Genomic DNA, 16,205 nt, shown 5'->3' on the forward strand with positions numbered 1-16,205 from the left:
TCGATCGGCCGGATTCCAAAGTCTGGGTCCGACGTCGGCTGATGTCGCATTTCTCTCCGACGTCAGAGCGGCTGGAGTACATAAGCATCAGCCGACGCCATTTTCTTCAGTGTTTCTTGCCCCAGATGCCAGGTGCCCTCCAAGGAAGGCTGTAATCAATTTGGAAGAAAAAAACAGGATTCCAGCCAAATAAGTAAGCAATAAACAGATACACCATAACAGATATCCCCAGCTAAGAGAAACAAGGATAGGAGTGAACCCTAGGCATAGAGGGGTATGGAGGGAGGGAAAATCCGACTGCAGTTGCATATCTATCGGACATCTACATTTACGGTAGGTACAAAACTGTACTATGTCCTTCAAGAATGCAACTGCAGTCATAACATATGGGTAGAATACCATAGCTTAGCTGGGGGAGGACGAATGCTCTACGAAAAAGATGGTGTGGCAATCAAACCCTGCAGGACTGCCGAAGCAAAGCCTGCTCTGGATCTGGAGTATAGAGGGAGATTGTAGTGTTTGGAGAATGTATGCACGGAGCTCCATGTAGCAGCTTCTAGAATGTCCTTTGTAGGCACCCCTCTTAAGAATGCTGTAGAGGTGGCTGTAGCTCTGGTGGAATGTGGTCTGACATTGGCTGGAACAGTCTTCCCATGAAAGGAATAACAAAATCTGATGCAATGTCCAATCCATTTTGAAATAGTCTGTTTTGAAATGGCTTTTCCTTGTACTGCAGGAGCGTAAGCTACAAAAAGTTGTTCAGACTTCCTACTGGTCTTGGTTCTGTCCAGGTAGTATCGAAGTTGTCTGTGAATGTCCAAGGTATGTAACAGTCTTTCCCCTTTGTTCTCAGGATTGGGAAGAAAGCAGGCAGATGAATAGCTTGATTTAAAGAAACCCTAGATACCACCTTTGGCATAAAAGTAGGGTTGGTCCTTAAGGAGACCCTGTCTCTGTGAAAGATTATGAACAGTGGTATTGCCATTAGGGCCTGTAGTTCCGAAACCCTTCTTGCTGAGGTAATTGCCAACAGGAAAGCTGTCTTCCATGAGAGAAATTGTAAGTCGACTGAAGCTGCTGGCTCAAATGGAGGTAGAGTCAGTTTTTATAGGAAAAAAGTTGAGGTCCCAGGCTGGCACTGGAGCCTTTCTTGGTGGCTTAATGTTCTTGATTTCCCTGAGGAATTGCCTTAGCAAAGGATGTGAAAAGACAGGCGGATCAGTGTTATATCTAGCTGAAATAGCTGAAGCATGTATCTTTATGGAAGAATATGAGAGTCCATTCTGTAGCATATCTGCCAAATATTCCAGGATGAGTGGGATGTTCAATACTGATGCATCATGTCCCTTGCTGGTATTCCAAATGCTGAATCTCTTCCATTTTGCTAAGTAAACCTTTCTGGTGGATGGTCTTCGAGCCTCTGTTAATATCCGCTGAACTTCCTTGGAGAGAGATAGATTGAGGTTATTCATGGGATCTGCCAGGCTGTTAGCTGCAGTGTCTGAAGGTTTGGATGCACTGTTTTGAAGTTGTGTTGAGTCAAAAGTAGGGGCCATTGTGGAAGGGCCCACTTCTTGGTGTGACATATGCTCCGTAGTAGTGGATACCAGTGTTGTCTTGGCCAGTCTGGAGCTATTAGGATCCCCTTGGGTCTCTCTGCTTTGATCTTTAGTAATACTGAGGTCATCAGTGGCAGAGGTGGGAATGCATAGATTTTTAGGAAGTTCCAGTTGAATGAAAGAGCATCTATTTTCCAAGCTTGTGGATGGTATATCCTTGAGCAGAATTTTTGTAGATGATGGTTGAGGTGAGAGGCAAATAGGTCTACTTCTGGCCTGCCCCATGTCGAAGTGAGTTGTGTGAAGATCTTCGGATGTAACCTCCACTCGTGTGGATCTGTGAAATTCCTGCTTAGGCTGTCCGCCAGCACATTGTCTTTGCCTGGAACAAACTGGGATTGTAACTGTATGTTTAGGCTCAGTGATTTTTCCCAAAGATTCATTGTCAGTCTGCAAAGGGGGTAAGAATGGGTTCCCCCTTGCTTGTTTATATAACACATCACAGTGGTGTTGTCTGTCCGTATCAGTAAATGGCCTTGCTGAAGTTGTTGCCGAAAGGCCTCGATGGCATGCATTACTGCCAGCATTTCCTTTTGGTTTATATGCAGATGTGTTTCCTTTGGAGACCATTGTCCTTGTACACATCTGCCTTCCATGTGTGCCCCCCCATCCAAGGTCTGAGGCGTCTGTGGTCATGATCTGTGTTATCTGTGGTTTTTTGAATGACATACCTGTGTTTGCCTGGCTTACCGAGGCCCACCATTGGAATTCCTTTTGTAGGCATGGAATGAGCGGTATGGTTGTCTCTAAGTTGTTGCTGTGCTGAGACCATAGGCTTTTTAGGTACCATTGAAGCTTTCTCATGTGTAGTCTTGCTAATGGAACCAGGAGAATGCAGGATGCCATGTAACCCAGGGCCTGTAGGAATCTCCTTGCAGTCATCTGGGTGAGTTTTGCCAAACCTTTGAAATAACGAGTTAACTTCTCTTGCTTGTCTTCTGTCAGGTAAGCCATTTGAGGGGCTGTGTCTAGTTTGGCTCCTAAGAAGGTTATTTGCTGGGATGGTTGAAGTCTTGACTTTTGGAAGTTGACTGTGTATCCCAGAGCCTGAAGTAATCGTATGACATAGATCAAGTTTTTTGTCAACATCAATTTGTCGTCCGCTTGTATGAGGCAGTCGTCCAGGTACGGGTAAATTTGGATCCCCTGGAGCCTGCAATGAGCAATTACTGAAGCCAGGCATTTTGTGAATACTCTGGGCAGTAGATAAGCCAAATGGCAATGCTGAGAATTGATAGTGCTCTGGCCCTGCAAGAAATCTGAGGTATCTTCTGCAACTGTGTCTGATAGGGACATGCAGGTATGCCTCCTTGAGGTCCAGAGTAATCAGCCAAGACCCCTTGCCCAGCATGGGAAGGAGTTGCTGTAGAGTCAGCATTTTGAACTTTGGTACTATGAGAAAGGTGTTTAATGCGGACAAATCCAGTATTGTTCTCCATTGAGTTTCTTTTCTTGGAACAAGGAACAGTCTTGAGTAAAACCCCTGGCCTTGTTCTTGTTGTGGAACTCTTTCTATTGCTTTTATCCGAGCCAGCAGAGAAATTTGCTTGATAGCCTCTGCCCTCTGGTTTTGTGGTAGGTTTGGCATACCTTGTTTTCTTGGTAAGGTATGAAAATGGAACCTGTAACCTTGGTCTATAATGTCCAAAATCCATTTGTCCTTTGTCAATCTGTGCCAATTGTTTGAAAACAGAGATAATTTTCCACCCAAGGGAGCTTCTATTTGTTCCTTGGTAGGCGGAAGTAGAGGAAAGTCAATGAGATTGTGGCTGTGGGGCAGGGGAAACCCCTGTGTCACTTCTTTGGTTTGCTGGCTGCCATTGTCGTCCCCTGTAAGGACCTCTGTATTGTCCTCTTCCTCGCCACGCCTGTTTTACCCCTTTGAAATTTTTCAGGATTAGGAAAGGACCAGTTTTTTGAAGGCCAATTCCTACTGAATCTGGGGGGCTGAACCTGGAGGAAATCTTTAACCGTCTGAACTGATTTTGCTTTTTCCTCGATGGACTTTAACACATCTTTAGCATTAGCACCAAAAAGCTTGTTCGTTTCCAAGGGTGCATCCAGAAGTTTTGCCTTAACATGATCTGGTAGAGGTTGTTCTTTTAACCATGCATGTCTACGAATGACTGCCCTTGTCATAGCTGCCCTACATGAAGCTTCCAGTGCATCATATCCACACTGCAGGAAGTGATTGCTGACTTGCTGAGAGTTATGTACAGCTTCCTGCAAAGACTTCCTGTCTAAAGGATCAGGAGAGGCCAATGTTTTCTGTAAATCATCTAACAGGAAATCCTGATATTGTAACATATGAAAAAGGCAATTCAAAGCTCTCATAGATAAAGTAGTGGAGGTGTAGACCTTTTCCCCCCATCTCTCTAATGACCTAGCTTCCCTGTTGGAAGGCAAGGGATTTTTAGAGGTGGAAGCTGAAACACCTTTAGGTCCCTGAGAAATAGTTTCTAAATCAACAGTATGGGCCCTGAATAAATGGGAATGTGTTTCTGGGACCCTGTAATACCTGTCTGGCTTGGCTGGAGCAGGAGGAAGAGAATCAGGGGTGACACTGGAGTCAGAATATAAATCATCCAAAACATCAAGCACAGGAGGAATAGCTAAGGGCCTGTGCTGGGGTTTTTTAAGGAAAGTTCGAAGGCGCTTTCTGGAATCAGAATATTCCTGGCCTTGCCACTTGAAATGTTCCCTCATGGTATGCAGAACTTCTCCAAAAGAAATATCCTCAGGAGGGGAGGCCGAGGGGATGGAATCCTCTGCATCCGAGTCCTCATAGGTCTGGAAGAGCTCTTCCTGGCCATCGGAGTGGACAGAGTCCTCAGAATCTTCATCTGAAGGGATAGGGTCAGAGGGTTCAACCCGGGGCCTCTTATCAGGAGGAGGCTGGGATCTTCTCTCAGGATGGGCCTGTGAACCTCTAATCATAGAAATTAAGTCTGTGGCCATAGTCATGATTTGTGACTCTGGAGTAGGCTGAGGTAAGGCTTTAGCAGTAAGGTGCTTGGTCTTGCTGGCTGCCTTAGCCCAAGTGTAGGCCTTAATAGACATGGCCATAGGAGGCCTGGCAGCTCCACGTGCAGGAGTGACCTTATCTACAGCAATGGTCTCGGGCATTTTCTCGGTTTCAGTATCCGGAGGAAAATCTATAACTGGCGTCGGAGTGGTATCCGCATCGGAGTCGCCGGTACGCGTGTCTTCGGTTCGAGCGGTGGAATAACCGTCTCAGGGGGAACCGGAGCACTCGCGGTAGGTTTTGGCATGGAGTCGGTGGTAGACGCGGGCCGAGGATGTCGGTCCCGGTCTTTTCGTTTCTTGGGAGTTTGCGATGTCGGAAGTTCCGACGGCATTGTATAATCAAATTTTTCGCGAAAAAATCTTCAGCGAACTCCGCCCGGTGCCTGAGAGTGTGCTTATTGAAGTGAGCACAGGCGACACAGGCCGAGATTTTGTCATCTGGGCCAACGCAAGGAAGACAGTAAGAGTGGAAATCCTTATGAGGTATTTGTTTACCACAAGAAAGACAATTGTTAACTTTTTCAGTAATTTCTGACATCGGCTGAGGCAAGAAAAGGTCCCCAACGGGGTACTTAGCTTTTTTGATGACTTCGGATTCGAAGAATACAGGAGCTGACCGACCGGCACTTGCGAACTGCTTCTGCTTCGGGCACCGCGCGGCAAGAAAGACTGAAGTAAATGGCGTCGGCTGATGCTTATGTACTCCAGCCGCTCTGACGTCGGAGAGAAATGCGACATCAGCCGACGTCGGACCCAGACTTTGGAATCCGGCCGACCGAGGGCTGCCTGAGGCAGGACAACCCCATATGTTATGACTGCAGTTGCATTCTTGAAGGACATCAGATAAATATGCACTTAAAGGATTAGAAAGAGATCATGATGGAAGGACACACTGACAGATCCAATAATTTGGACAACTATTTTGTCACACATTATTCTATGGATGCTACAGATTCAAGGAACAATTTTTAAGAAATGGTTCCTTCTCCATGATATGACAGACTTTAATGAGCTGGGAATTTCTGGTTAAAGGCTTATAGTGCATGCATATCTGAACTGCTTCTTACTGAAGTTGGTGCGCCTTGTTTGCTGTGGCATAGACTGGATTTGGGCCTGCTGGATCTAGCTTTGTTTGTGTAACTTGAGCACTAATCCAGACATTCTCTAAAGTATTCAATTGTATTTATTACTGCTTGGTTGTAACTTGATTAAAGTGTAGCTATCATTCTAAGTCTTTTGGATTAAGCACTTGGGCTTCAGACCAGTTGTTTTACATTAGGAAGGTTTGTGGCAAGCACTGTGGTGGCAGGACAGGTAGCTTTCATCCTTCTAAGTTGGGAACTGCTGATTGAGAGCCCAGTGTCCAAGTGTATTAGTTCTGGTTTAAGCACTTGGGCTTCAGGCCAGTTATTTTACATTAAGAAGGTTCGTGGTCTGCACTCTTGTGGGAGAAGAGGCTGGACTCTGCCCTTCTGAGCTGGGAATTTCTGGCTAAAGGTTTATAGTGCCTGAATATTTCAACTGTATCTTACTGAAATTGGTACACCTTGTTTGCTGTAGCATAGACTAGATCCAGGCCTGCTGAATCTAGCTTTGTTTATATGCTTGTTGTTTGTTTGCTTGTTATTTCCCTGGAACGCTAATTCCACCTAATACGCAGCTTCTCAGCGCTTCTGTGGATCACTAGTGATATCTGCATTGCTTACTGTACTTATTTCCTTGTTTCACTTGAAAGAAAGTTACTGTTTGTCGTTTTTGCATTTAGTTACTTGTAACACATTGCACTCAAGTTACCTGGCACTTGCTCACTAAAGCAATTATACAAGTCAGCACTAAAAATTAAAAGCACTACACCCTCACTCCCCACTGGCCCTTGTTTTCAATTATTAAGGAATTCCCAATATTATTCTAGCATGTCCAAATGTCAGTTCTCAATCTCCTCTCCGGTCCAGCTGGTGAATCTGGGAATCTTGAGGCAATGTTATAACTGCCTCATGTACACAGACAACCCTCTCCTCCTCCCACATAACACAAATACTTGAGAGATGCAGCTATTTAGCCAAACTGGAGGCTGAGCTCTCTCAACTCAGGACTGGCAAGACCAGACAGGAGGAGAAGGCAACTACACACACCACAAAACCAGCCTCACATAATGCTACCACACCACTGAATCAAACACATAAACACATAAAAGACATACTCGGAGGCTCTGAGTAAAAATTTACCTAAACAGCAGAGGCCTCCAAAGCAGACACCCAAACAACTGCTACCTCAAGACACCCCACAAGCAACACATAAACCACAAAATCAGTGTGCAAAGCAGTCACAGCCCTTAAGGCCAAATACAATACCAAACATACTTGTCATAGGTGACTCCATAGTCAGACACACTGACATCCCACTCACCAGGCTGAACAAGGAGAGGGTCACAGTAAGCTGCCTATCGGGCGCTAGAATCCGCCACATAACACAAGCACTGGTCACTCCACGGCAAGTACAAATATGACACAGTCATTGTCCATGCTGGTGTGAACGACCTGAGACGCACTCCCTGGACTACATGAAAAGAGACATAGAGGAGCTCTCTGATTATGTAGCCCAGGCAGGTATGACCCTGACCCTGAGCAGTATCCTTCCTTCACCAAGAATGATGCCACAATATAGAGACAAGATGATCAGCTTTAACAATTGGCTTAATGTCTGGTGTCATTCAAAGGGGATCCAGTGTCTGTCTGCCTGGGATGACATGCTTGACAAGCCACGCTGCCAAGGGACGGCTTGCACCTGTCACCCTGGGATTCCGGATATTGGCTAAGGCTCTTGCCACCCCATAGTGCCTTTTAGGCAAGGCTCAAATTCTAAACCTAACACCCTAGAAAACAAAATGGGAAGAAACTGAGGGTAATGCTGCTCAATGCCAGAAGTCTAAATCTCAAAATGCATGCACTCGAGGCCCTTCTCAGTATGGAGAACATCGATGTCTGTGCTGTAACTGAAACCTGGTTCAAGGCTCCTGAGAGCACCCCGGCACTATTAGGTTTTACCTCATATCATGCGTTCCGCCCCAAAACCCGGACCACACCACAAAAGGAGGGGTGTATCCATATTCATAAAGGATACCCACACCTCCAGGTTGGTGGCAATGCAAGTTTCGAAACCATCCAGGTGCAACTAACCATAGGCAAACTGCTCCACAAATTGTAGCATGCTACAGGCCACCCTCTCAAACTCAGGAACCCCACACAGCCTTCCTGAAGACACTGGAGGGTATAAATGTATCTCCAAACACCATCATATTGGGTGACTTCAACTACCCGAATATAGACTGGGAACATTACTCAAGCCCTAACTTTCTAGCCCAACGGTTCCTGGAGTTCATAAATTCAAATGCCATGGAACAGCTAGTCACTGTTCCCACGAGAGGAGGAAATATACTAGATCTCATTATCACAAACATGGGGACAAAATGCTCCACACCGGAAGTATATCCCTCATTGGTGAGATCTGATCATAAACTAATCTCACTGGAAATCCACATCCCGCCCCCACCCCAAACAAAAGACCACAGTGAAGAACTTCTCTAAAGCAAACTTCACACTACTCAAGACTGGTGTGGTATCCTTCAAGGCCCCTGAGCCAGTGGAAACCACAACCCAAACTGCGGAAGCCCTTACAAATGCCTTCTATGAACACCTCCAGGACTGCATGGATCAGGCAATCCCAAATAAAACCAAGACTCTTTCCACAAAGGACAAACGTCCAGTCTGGTGGACCCCAGCCATTAACAAACTTTACAATAAGAGGAGAAAGCTATTACATGATAGAACAAAATCCATAAAAGGGAAGTCACCCCTGATCATTATTAGTAAAAAATACGAGCACTCATAAAATCAACTAAGGCCAATTTTGAGAGAAAAATTGCCATGGATTCAAAGGACAATCATAAGGCCTTTTTCAGCTATGTTAGGAACCTGGGTGGAAACTCCCAGATATGCTCAGAATTAGTCCAAAATGATACAAAAATCACTGAACCCACAGACATTGCCAACATACTGGCAGACAGGTTCAGTGCAAACTTCACCCCTCTCCCCTAAAGGAGAGATAACTATCCCAGCGGAGTGTAGCCTCCCAGACATCTCAAATGCGCAGGTGAAAGCTGCTCTCTCTAAAGCTAAAAACACAGCATCGATGGGACCGGATGGTGTCCCCGGCTGTGTGCTACACGAGCTAAATGAGGAATTAAACCCGCACATAAGGCAGCTGTTTAATCTCAGCCTTACCACAGGATACGTGCCCAAGGAGTGGCGTACGGCAACTGTGGTCCCACTCCACAAAGGCGGTGCCTCTATGGACCCTGGTAATTACCGCCCCATAAGCTTAACAAGTCTAGTCTGCAAAGCTATGGAGAGGATCATAATGGAGCTCATAAACAAAGATAGAGGGGACTTGCAGACACTGGACCCGACCCAGTTTGGCTTCGTCAAGGGCAGATCATGCCTTTTGAACTTGGTCGACTTCTTCGAAACAGTCACCAAGGCCATTGATGAGGGAAAGGCAGTCCATACAGCCTACCTTGACCTTGCAAAGGCTTTTGACACAATACCCCACTCGGGTATTGTAGAAAAACTTACCAGCTTAAATGTAAACCCATATGTCACAAGATGGGTTGCAAACTTGCTTAAGGACAGAACCCACAGGGTTAGAGTTGCTGGCGCTATGTCAGACTCCAAGCCGGTCACAAGTGGTGTCCCATAGGGCTCGGTCCTTGGCCCCTATTGTACGGCAACTACTTCAAAGAAGTACAGGAAAACATGGGAGGACTTTGGCTGACAAAGTTTGCAGACGACTGCAAACTGGGCGGCATAGTGGAAAGTGCATCGGACACGGATATCCTTCAGAAGGGACTCACGGAAACAGATAGCTGGTGCCAGAGCCATGGCCTGAAGTTAAACGTCAAAAAATGTATAGTCATACCCTTCGGGAAAAACAAGGTAACCCCAAGCTACCATATAGGTGGCAATCCACTAAGCACAGAAGAGGTTATCAGGGACCTGGGGACCCAGGTTGACAGTGGCCTTTCTTTTGACACTCACGTTGCTAAAGTGGTTAAAAAGACCTTCTACATTGCCCACCTGATCATGAAGGGATTCACATCCAGATCTAGTGAGGTCATTGTTCCCCTGTACTCTTCACTTATCAGACCAATGATCGAGTACAATGTCCCATTCGGGATGTATCTCACCGAACATCTGCAGCAATTGGAGAGACCCCAAAAGTTCCTCACCAAAAGGATAAAGGGACTCCAAAATCTGTCATATGCTGCCAGATTGAAGAAACTCCAGCTCTATTCAGTCGCATACCGTCTGCTCAGAGGTGACATGTGCCTGACATACAAGGCCATGTCCAACCCGGAATTAATGGACATGCTCCACCTCAAAAAATCCAAATCCACCAAAACCACTAGAGCAATCGACTTAAACCTTAGCATGGATATAAATAGGACGTGCTGGAGGGATAGATTTATCACTCAGAGACTCCCTATGCTGTGGAATAAAATCCCGGTCCATGTGAGGCAGAGCACCTCGCTGGCTCTGTTCAAGAGAAATCTTGACCTGTGGATGGGAGATCGCAGGTTTACCCCGGGAATCATCTCTGTGTCACTGCTGGACAGAGGCACAACAAACCAATGGGCACAGTATTTTTTCATATAAGGGGTGGTGTAAGCCACAAAACTTTAGGCTAGGCTTATAAATGCCTTAGGGCAGATAGCCTAGTATAAACCTATGAACCTATAAAGAGAAGTCTGACCAACTGCCAACATGTGTTTACAAGAATAGACCTAATATAAAGAACATCTTGGAGAGGGATGCTAACAACAAGAATTATAGTGTTGGAGACCACAAAACCAACAAGTGTGGTCATTGTAAGCAGTGCTGTTACATGGAGGAGGACTACAAAGGACTATTATGGGACAAAATTAGAAACTGGGCATAAAGCAGGTAGATACTATTGTTACAGTTCCAAAGTGGTCTACCTTGCAAAATGTTCTTCATGCACTATTTTTTACATCGGTAAGACAAACAATTCTTTGAATAAATGGGTATATCAGCACCTCTACAGTATTAGTAAAAATGTAAAAGTGCCCTGGCAAGGCACATCACAGAATGTGAACACTGTGAAATTCAAATTTGCTGTGCTTGAAAAAATCAAAGTAGATCAGTACAGTGGAGATTAGAAGAATTCATTGCTGCAGAAGGAGATGACATGGCAACTAAGGTTAAATGCCACCTCCCCACCAGGTATCAATGAAGCTGCATCACTGACAAGTGAGTTAAGATACAGAGCTTCAAAACTTTACGCTAGTTCAGATGTTTGTGTTGCTATCCCTTTAAAATTTCTGGTGGACTTTTACAAGGTTGCATAGTTTCCTTTTCCTGTTTGTATATAAGCAGACAGCTTTTGCCTGTGTTTCTGTCTTTTGTGTTCTGAAGATGCCCATCATCAGAGTGGATGAAAGCACTTAATTTTAATTAGTTTTATTAATAAAAATTTATTTTTATACATTTGCTTTGGTTCCTTAGTCCTTGGCAGCATTTGGATCATTCTGAGGTTTGTATTAAATTTAGTTGGACCTTAATCAAATGGGGAGGAGGCCTTAAGCCATTCCAATATTTTGCAAGAAACACAGGGGTATTAAAAGAATCCAAAAAAACACAATGTTCTGTGCTTCAGCCGAAGTCTTACCAAGCCAATGTAAATCAATAACAAAAAAGAAAAAAGAATGGCAAGACACAGCTATGAGCTTATCTTCTTTAATAAAACGATAAAATCCAAATGGTAAGCGCTTTCGGGTTCTACAACCCTTCATCAGACAATTGAAATGAGAATTAACTTCACATTTTAAATCCTAATGCAACCAATCAACTTTCAATACACTACCCGCCTTTTTTGTAAGGCAGGTTTTAAAGGTATCATCTCATTTAAACCTGGATACCTATGAGAGGCAGGTAGTGTATTGAAAGTTGAATGTTTTTTGTTATTGATTTACATTGGCTTGGTAAGACTTTGGCTGAAGCACAGAACATTGTGTTTTTTGGATTCCTGGTTGGTGTGTTCTACTGTGCTCAGCAGGCTATGGAGAGTGATCTGCATGGAATATTTTCGCAAGGGGACTCCTGTGATGTCCTCAAACGAGCTACTCCTTTCAAAAGGACTACTGAATTTTTGTGTCAAAAGAATCCCTTACTTGACCTTGGTTTCATGGTCAATAGAACTGAACTCGAGGTTAGTAATGTTCCACTAGCTATGGACAAGAGGTTCGAAGACTTACTACGCGATTTAAGTTTTAAAGCTGGAAGGCTACAGAGGCTCAAATGGCAGAGCTATCACTTTGAAGCCTGCCAGCATTATGGAATAATACCGCGAGGAATGAGAATTTTGTGCATGCCAACTCAGGGCGATCGTTACCCTGAGTTGTTAGCACAATGGCAGACATTGAACATTGAAACCAGCTTCAAATATATGGATTTGATTAGTAAGTTCTTTGCCCCAGAGATGATAGAGCTGCAGAAGGAAGTGGATGCGTTACAAAGTAAGTTGATCGATGACTTTAAAGAGAGTGACTATTGCAATAGACTTAATAACTTACAACGCAACCTCATGGATAATAATGAGAGGTTGCGGAATCAAAAAACTAGCAAGCTGAAGCGAGATTTTGAGGATTTCTCGACAGGCGATATTTTTGTCTGGCCGAGAAACAAGGGGGCCTCATCTAACGGTAACGTCAGTGGATCCAGCAATGTGGCCAGATGTCAGTATGGAGGGCGTGCAGGAAGAGAGCGCAAAGAGTCAACTACCGTTGACACTACTCAGTCGATATCCAAGGAACCGGTAACACTTCGTGCTGAACCATTGGATAAGGAAGATGAGTTACAACTTGGACCGTCCGTTACAGGGTCCGCGCAAACGGACAATTTGTCAGTACCAGCTGAGGAAATTGTGTCTATGGCGTTTTCGACTAATACTTCAGCAGGACACCTATCGGAAGAGTTTAATGAGCAGGGAGCACGTCCCAAGATGGTGCAGGGCCGACAGCGTTTTTTCGAGAGGTTACCAGCTCCAGTGAAAAAACGCGGAGCCTGGAAGAGATCGCTGAGCGAGGGGAGAGACCCCAACAAGAGGCGAAGGGTTTTGGAATGACTGATCATGGGTTTACTGGTATGGTACACAATTTATCCTTTCATACCTTAACCGAGGATGAGCAAATCGTTTTAAATAAAGGCTTGACTTTTGTGCCTGGGAGGGCCAGTGTTTTTAATGAAATTGTTATGGACATTATGTTATTTTGTAGGGGTTTGGCGCTAAAATGTGTATTTAATAACAATGTTAACAATGATTTAGCTGATGCATCTGCTGTTACTGTTTTGAAACAACCCAGCACCTATATACCACCATTCACACCAGCAATGAATTTATTCATTAATAGCTGTGAACGTGATTTGTTGAGCTATTTTGAGAAAGGGGAGTTCAACAAATTTTATAACCTTACCAGTAAACAACAGGAAGCACTGAGGTTTTTGTCTAACAACCAAGATATTATCATAAAAATGGCAGACAAAGGAGGAGCTGTGGTAATACTAGATACAGAGGTGTATAATAATACATTGCAAGCTTTGTTATCAGATAGTACCACCTACATTCCTATTAATCCGACAACCATAATAAGAGTGGTAGAAGGTGTACATAAAGAGTTAAGGAAGTTAAATTTTGAGATGAAGATTGATGATGACTTACTCAGATTTTTGATGACAGCCAAGGCAACCACTCCCATTTTCAAAGCTCTACCCAAGATACACAAATCACTCACTGACCCACCCTTTAGACCCATAGTTTCGGGTCGAGGGTGGGTTACTGAAAATATTTCGATATGGCTTGAATATACCCTAAAACCTTTTGTAGAGAGAGTACCCACCATATTGAAGGATTCTAAAGGTTTTTTGCAGGTTGTGAGGGATTTTGAACAGAAGCAATTGCATAACCATACCATCATGGTTACTTTAGATGTTCAAAGTATTTTCACTGTGATTAGCAATAGTTATGGCCTACAGGCAATAGAACAGGTCTTACTGAATATGGGTGAGGAACAAAACAGGGTGAAGTTGATTTGTACTTTGTTATCTGTAGTTCTAGAGAACAATGTGTTTATAGGGGGGCAGCAAGCTTATAGGCAGGCACAGGGGGTAGCCATGGGCACCCCCTGTGCCAATACCTATGCTAATTTGGTCCTTTTCTTTTGGGAGAGTGAGACCATCTTTAATAATAAGGAATGGATGCAATACATAGGAGCATACACACGCTTTGTGGACAATGTTTTTATTTTTTGGCAGGGCACTGTAGATATGTTACATAGGTTTCTAGATTACCTTCACTCTACCACCTCTTTTTTTAGATTTACGTTAGCCAACTCCCATGTACAGATTGATTTTCTGGATGTAAGGATCAAACATACTTTACTAGGTTTCTCATCCAGCTTATATAAGAAAGAATGCTGGAAAAATCATTTGTTGTCCTTCGATAGCATGCACCCCCGATTCATGTTTCCTAATATTGTACAGAGCCAGGTGTGTAGGACATCTAGGTTGTGCCTGGAAGATGAACAATATGAGAAGGAAGTAGAGGGGTTGAAAACGTGTTTTAATTTGAGAGGCTACAATGAGAGTATGGTGAATAGGATAGTTGATTCCAGCTCTAAAAAGAGAACCAACAGATATAAACCCTGGTTGAGACAAAGTCGAGTTGAGGGGGAAACATCTCTGCAGTGTAAGAGACCCAACAGTACTAGGTTATACTTTACCGACAGCAGCAATATTAATGACATAAAAAACATAGTCAGTAAAAACTGGAATATATTGAGGAGTGATGCTAGGTTATATGATTTGGTTGGTCCTAGACCCAATTTTGGCTACAGACGTAATACAAATTTGAAGGACTTACTATGTAGAGAAAAATCCGTTTCCGTTCAGAGATCATTGCTGGCCAGACCAGGAACGGTACCATGTGGTACGTGTAAGGCTTGCAACAGCATAAATAAGGTTTCTACCTTTACACATCCAGTGAATGGTCAGCATTTTCAGTTTAAGGCAAGGGCCACATGTAGAACAGTGAATGTGGTATACTTAGCTGAGTGTTCACAATGACCGTTTTTTTATGTTGGGATGACCAACAATATGCTGAAGGTTAGGATATTGCAACATTTAAGCTCTATTAGGAATAAGGACCAGCATAATGCCCTATATAGACACTTGGCAGACAATCCTACACATGCATTTTTGTTCAAAGCGGTCATTAATGTGAGATTAGGTATTAGAGGGGGAGATATCAGGTTACTTACTGAAACACTAGAGTTTAAATGGATCATAACACTTTCATCTTATAGGTACCCAGGTTTAAATGAGATGATACCTTTAAAACCTGCCTTACAAAAAAGGCGGCTAGTGTATTGAAAGTTGATTGGTTGCATTATGATTTAAAATGTGAAGTTAGTTCTCATTTCAATTGTCTGATGAAGGGTTGTAGAACCCGAAAGCGCTTACCATTTGGATTTTATCGGTTTATTAAAGAAGATAAGCTCATAGCTGTGTCTTGCCATTCTTTTTTCTTTTTTTTTTAGGTATTAAAAGAAGCATGGCAGGGGCATAGGTCAAAAACTAACAAAGTACGTTCACAGATTATTTTTTCTACAATTTTTTTTTCTGTTATTTTATCATAACCAGTTTTCCTGACAGAAACATGCAATAGTGTTTTAAGGCAATTATAAATGTTACTAGAATATTACAGCAATTATGCATACAACTACTGTGAAGGATGGTATATTTACAGAGTAAAATAATATGTACAGGCTGCTTGTAAAGATGACATTTTTAAACTTACCTCCTGAATATTAAATTTTAATATATCTTTCATGTAGGTTGGCAACAATGAAAGCAAAGTATAGTAAGTCCAATTATAAGAAAAATGTGCTACCACAATAGACCAGAGTGGTAATGATGTCAATATGGAACGCCAAGGCACAGACGTCTTAGAAGAAAGCTGTAAAAAAAAAAAAATAATAATTTCACAGATTTTAAATTTCATTAGCACTCATTATACTGTTAAAATAAATCAATCTAAATGTGGACTGTCTTTTAATGTAATAATTAAAATATTTTAACAATTCTGCAAATTTATCTTTAAGAAACTTCTAATGAAGTGAATAGTCAGTGTCATGGGTAAAAATAGAACAGCTGTGTACACTTACCACAAATGTGGATGTTTGAGTGTATTCACTGTTACAGTCATCACATTTGGGGTTATCCCTGCCATGGTAGCCCTAGGCTGGCCCGAATACCAGAGACTTAGTATTTCTGAGTCAGTTGCTGTCGCTTGAGGAATGATGTCAGGTCGTCAGTAGTATAAAGTAAGACGGCCGACATCATTACATCAGTTTTTCTTGCCCTAACCTGTCAGGAGCCCCCAAAGTAGGAGGCCAGGTTCTGGTGGAAGAACCCCACAAGTGCAAAA

General features: G+C 43.3%; 1 protein-coding gene across 2 annotated transcripts in view; it reads right to left on the reverse strand.

Annotated features, from left to right (window-relative positions):
- Positions 1-16,205, reverse strand: part of LOC122795602 (sialin-like) — a 925,743-nt gene that overhangs the window by 195,143 nt on the left and 714,395 nt on the right. For both annotated transcript variants that reach the window (XM_044063877.1, XM_044063869.1), the window contains one exon: positions 15,576-15,734. In XM_044063877.1, coding sequence (XP_043919812.1) covers positions 15,576-15,734 — 159 coding nt within the window. The remainder of the gene's footprint in view (positions 1-15,575; positions 15,735-16,205) is intronic.

This window comes from Protopterus annectens, chromosome 1.part0 (assembly GCF_019279795.1).
Source record: "Protopterus annectens isolate FY-2018-M chromosome 1.part0, PAN1.0, whole genome shotgun sequence".
Classification (NCBI taxonomy): domain Eukaryota; kingdom Metazoa; phylum Chordata; order Ceratodontiformes; family Protopteridae; genus Protopterus; species Protopterus annectens.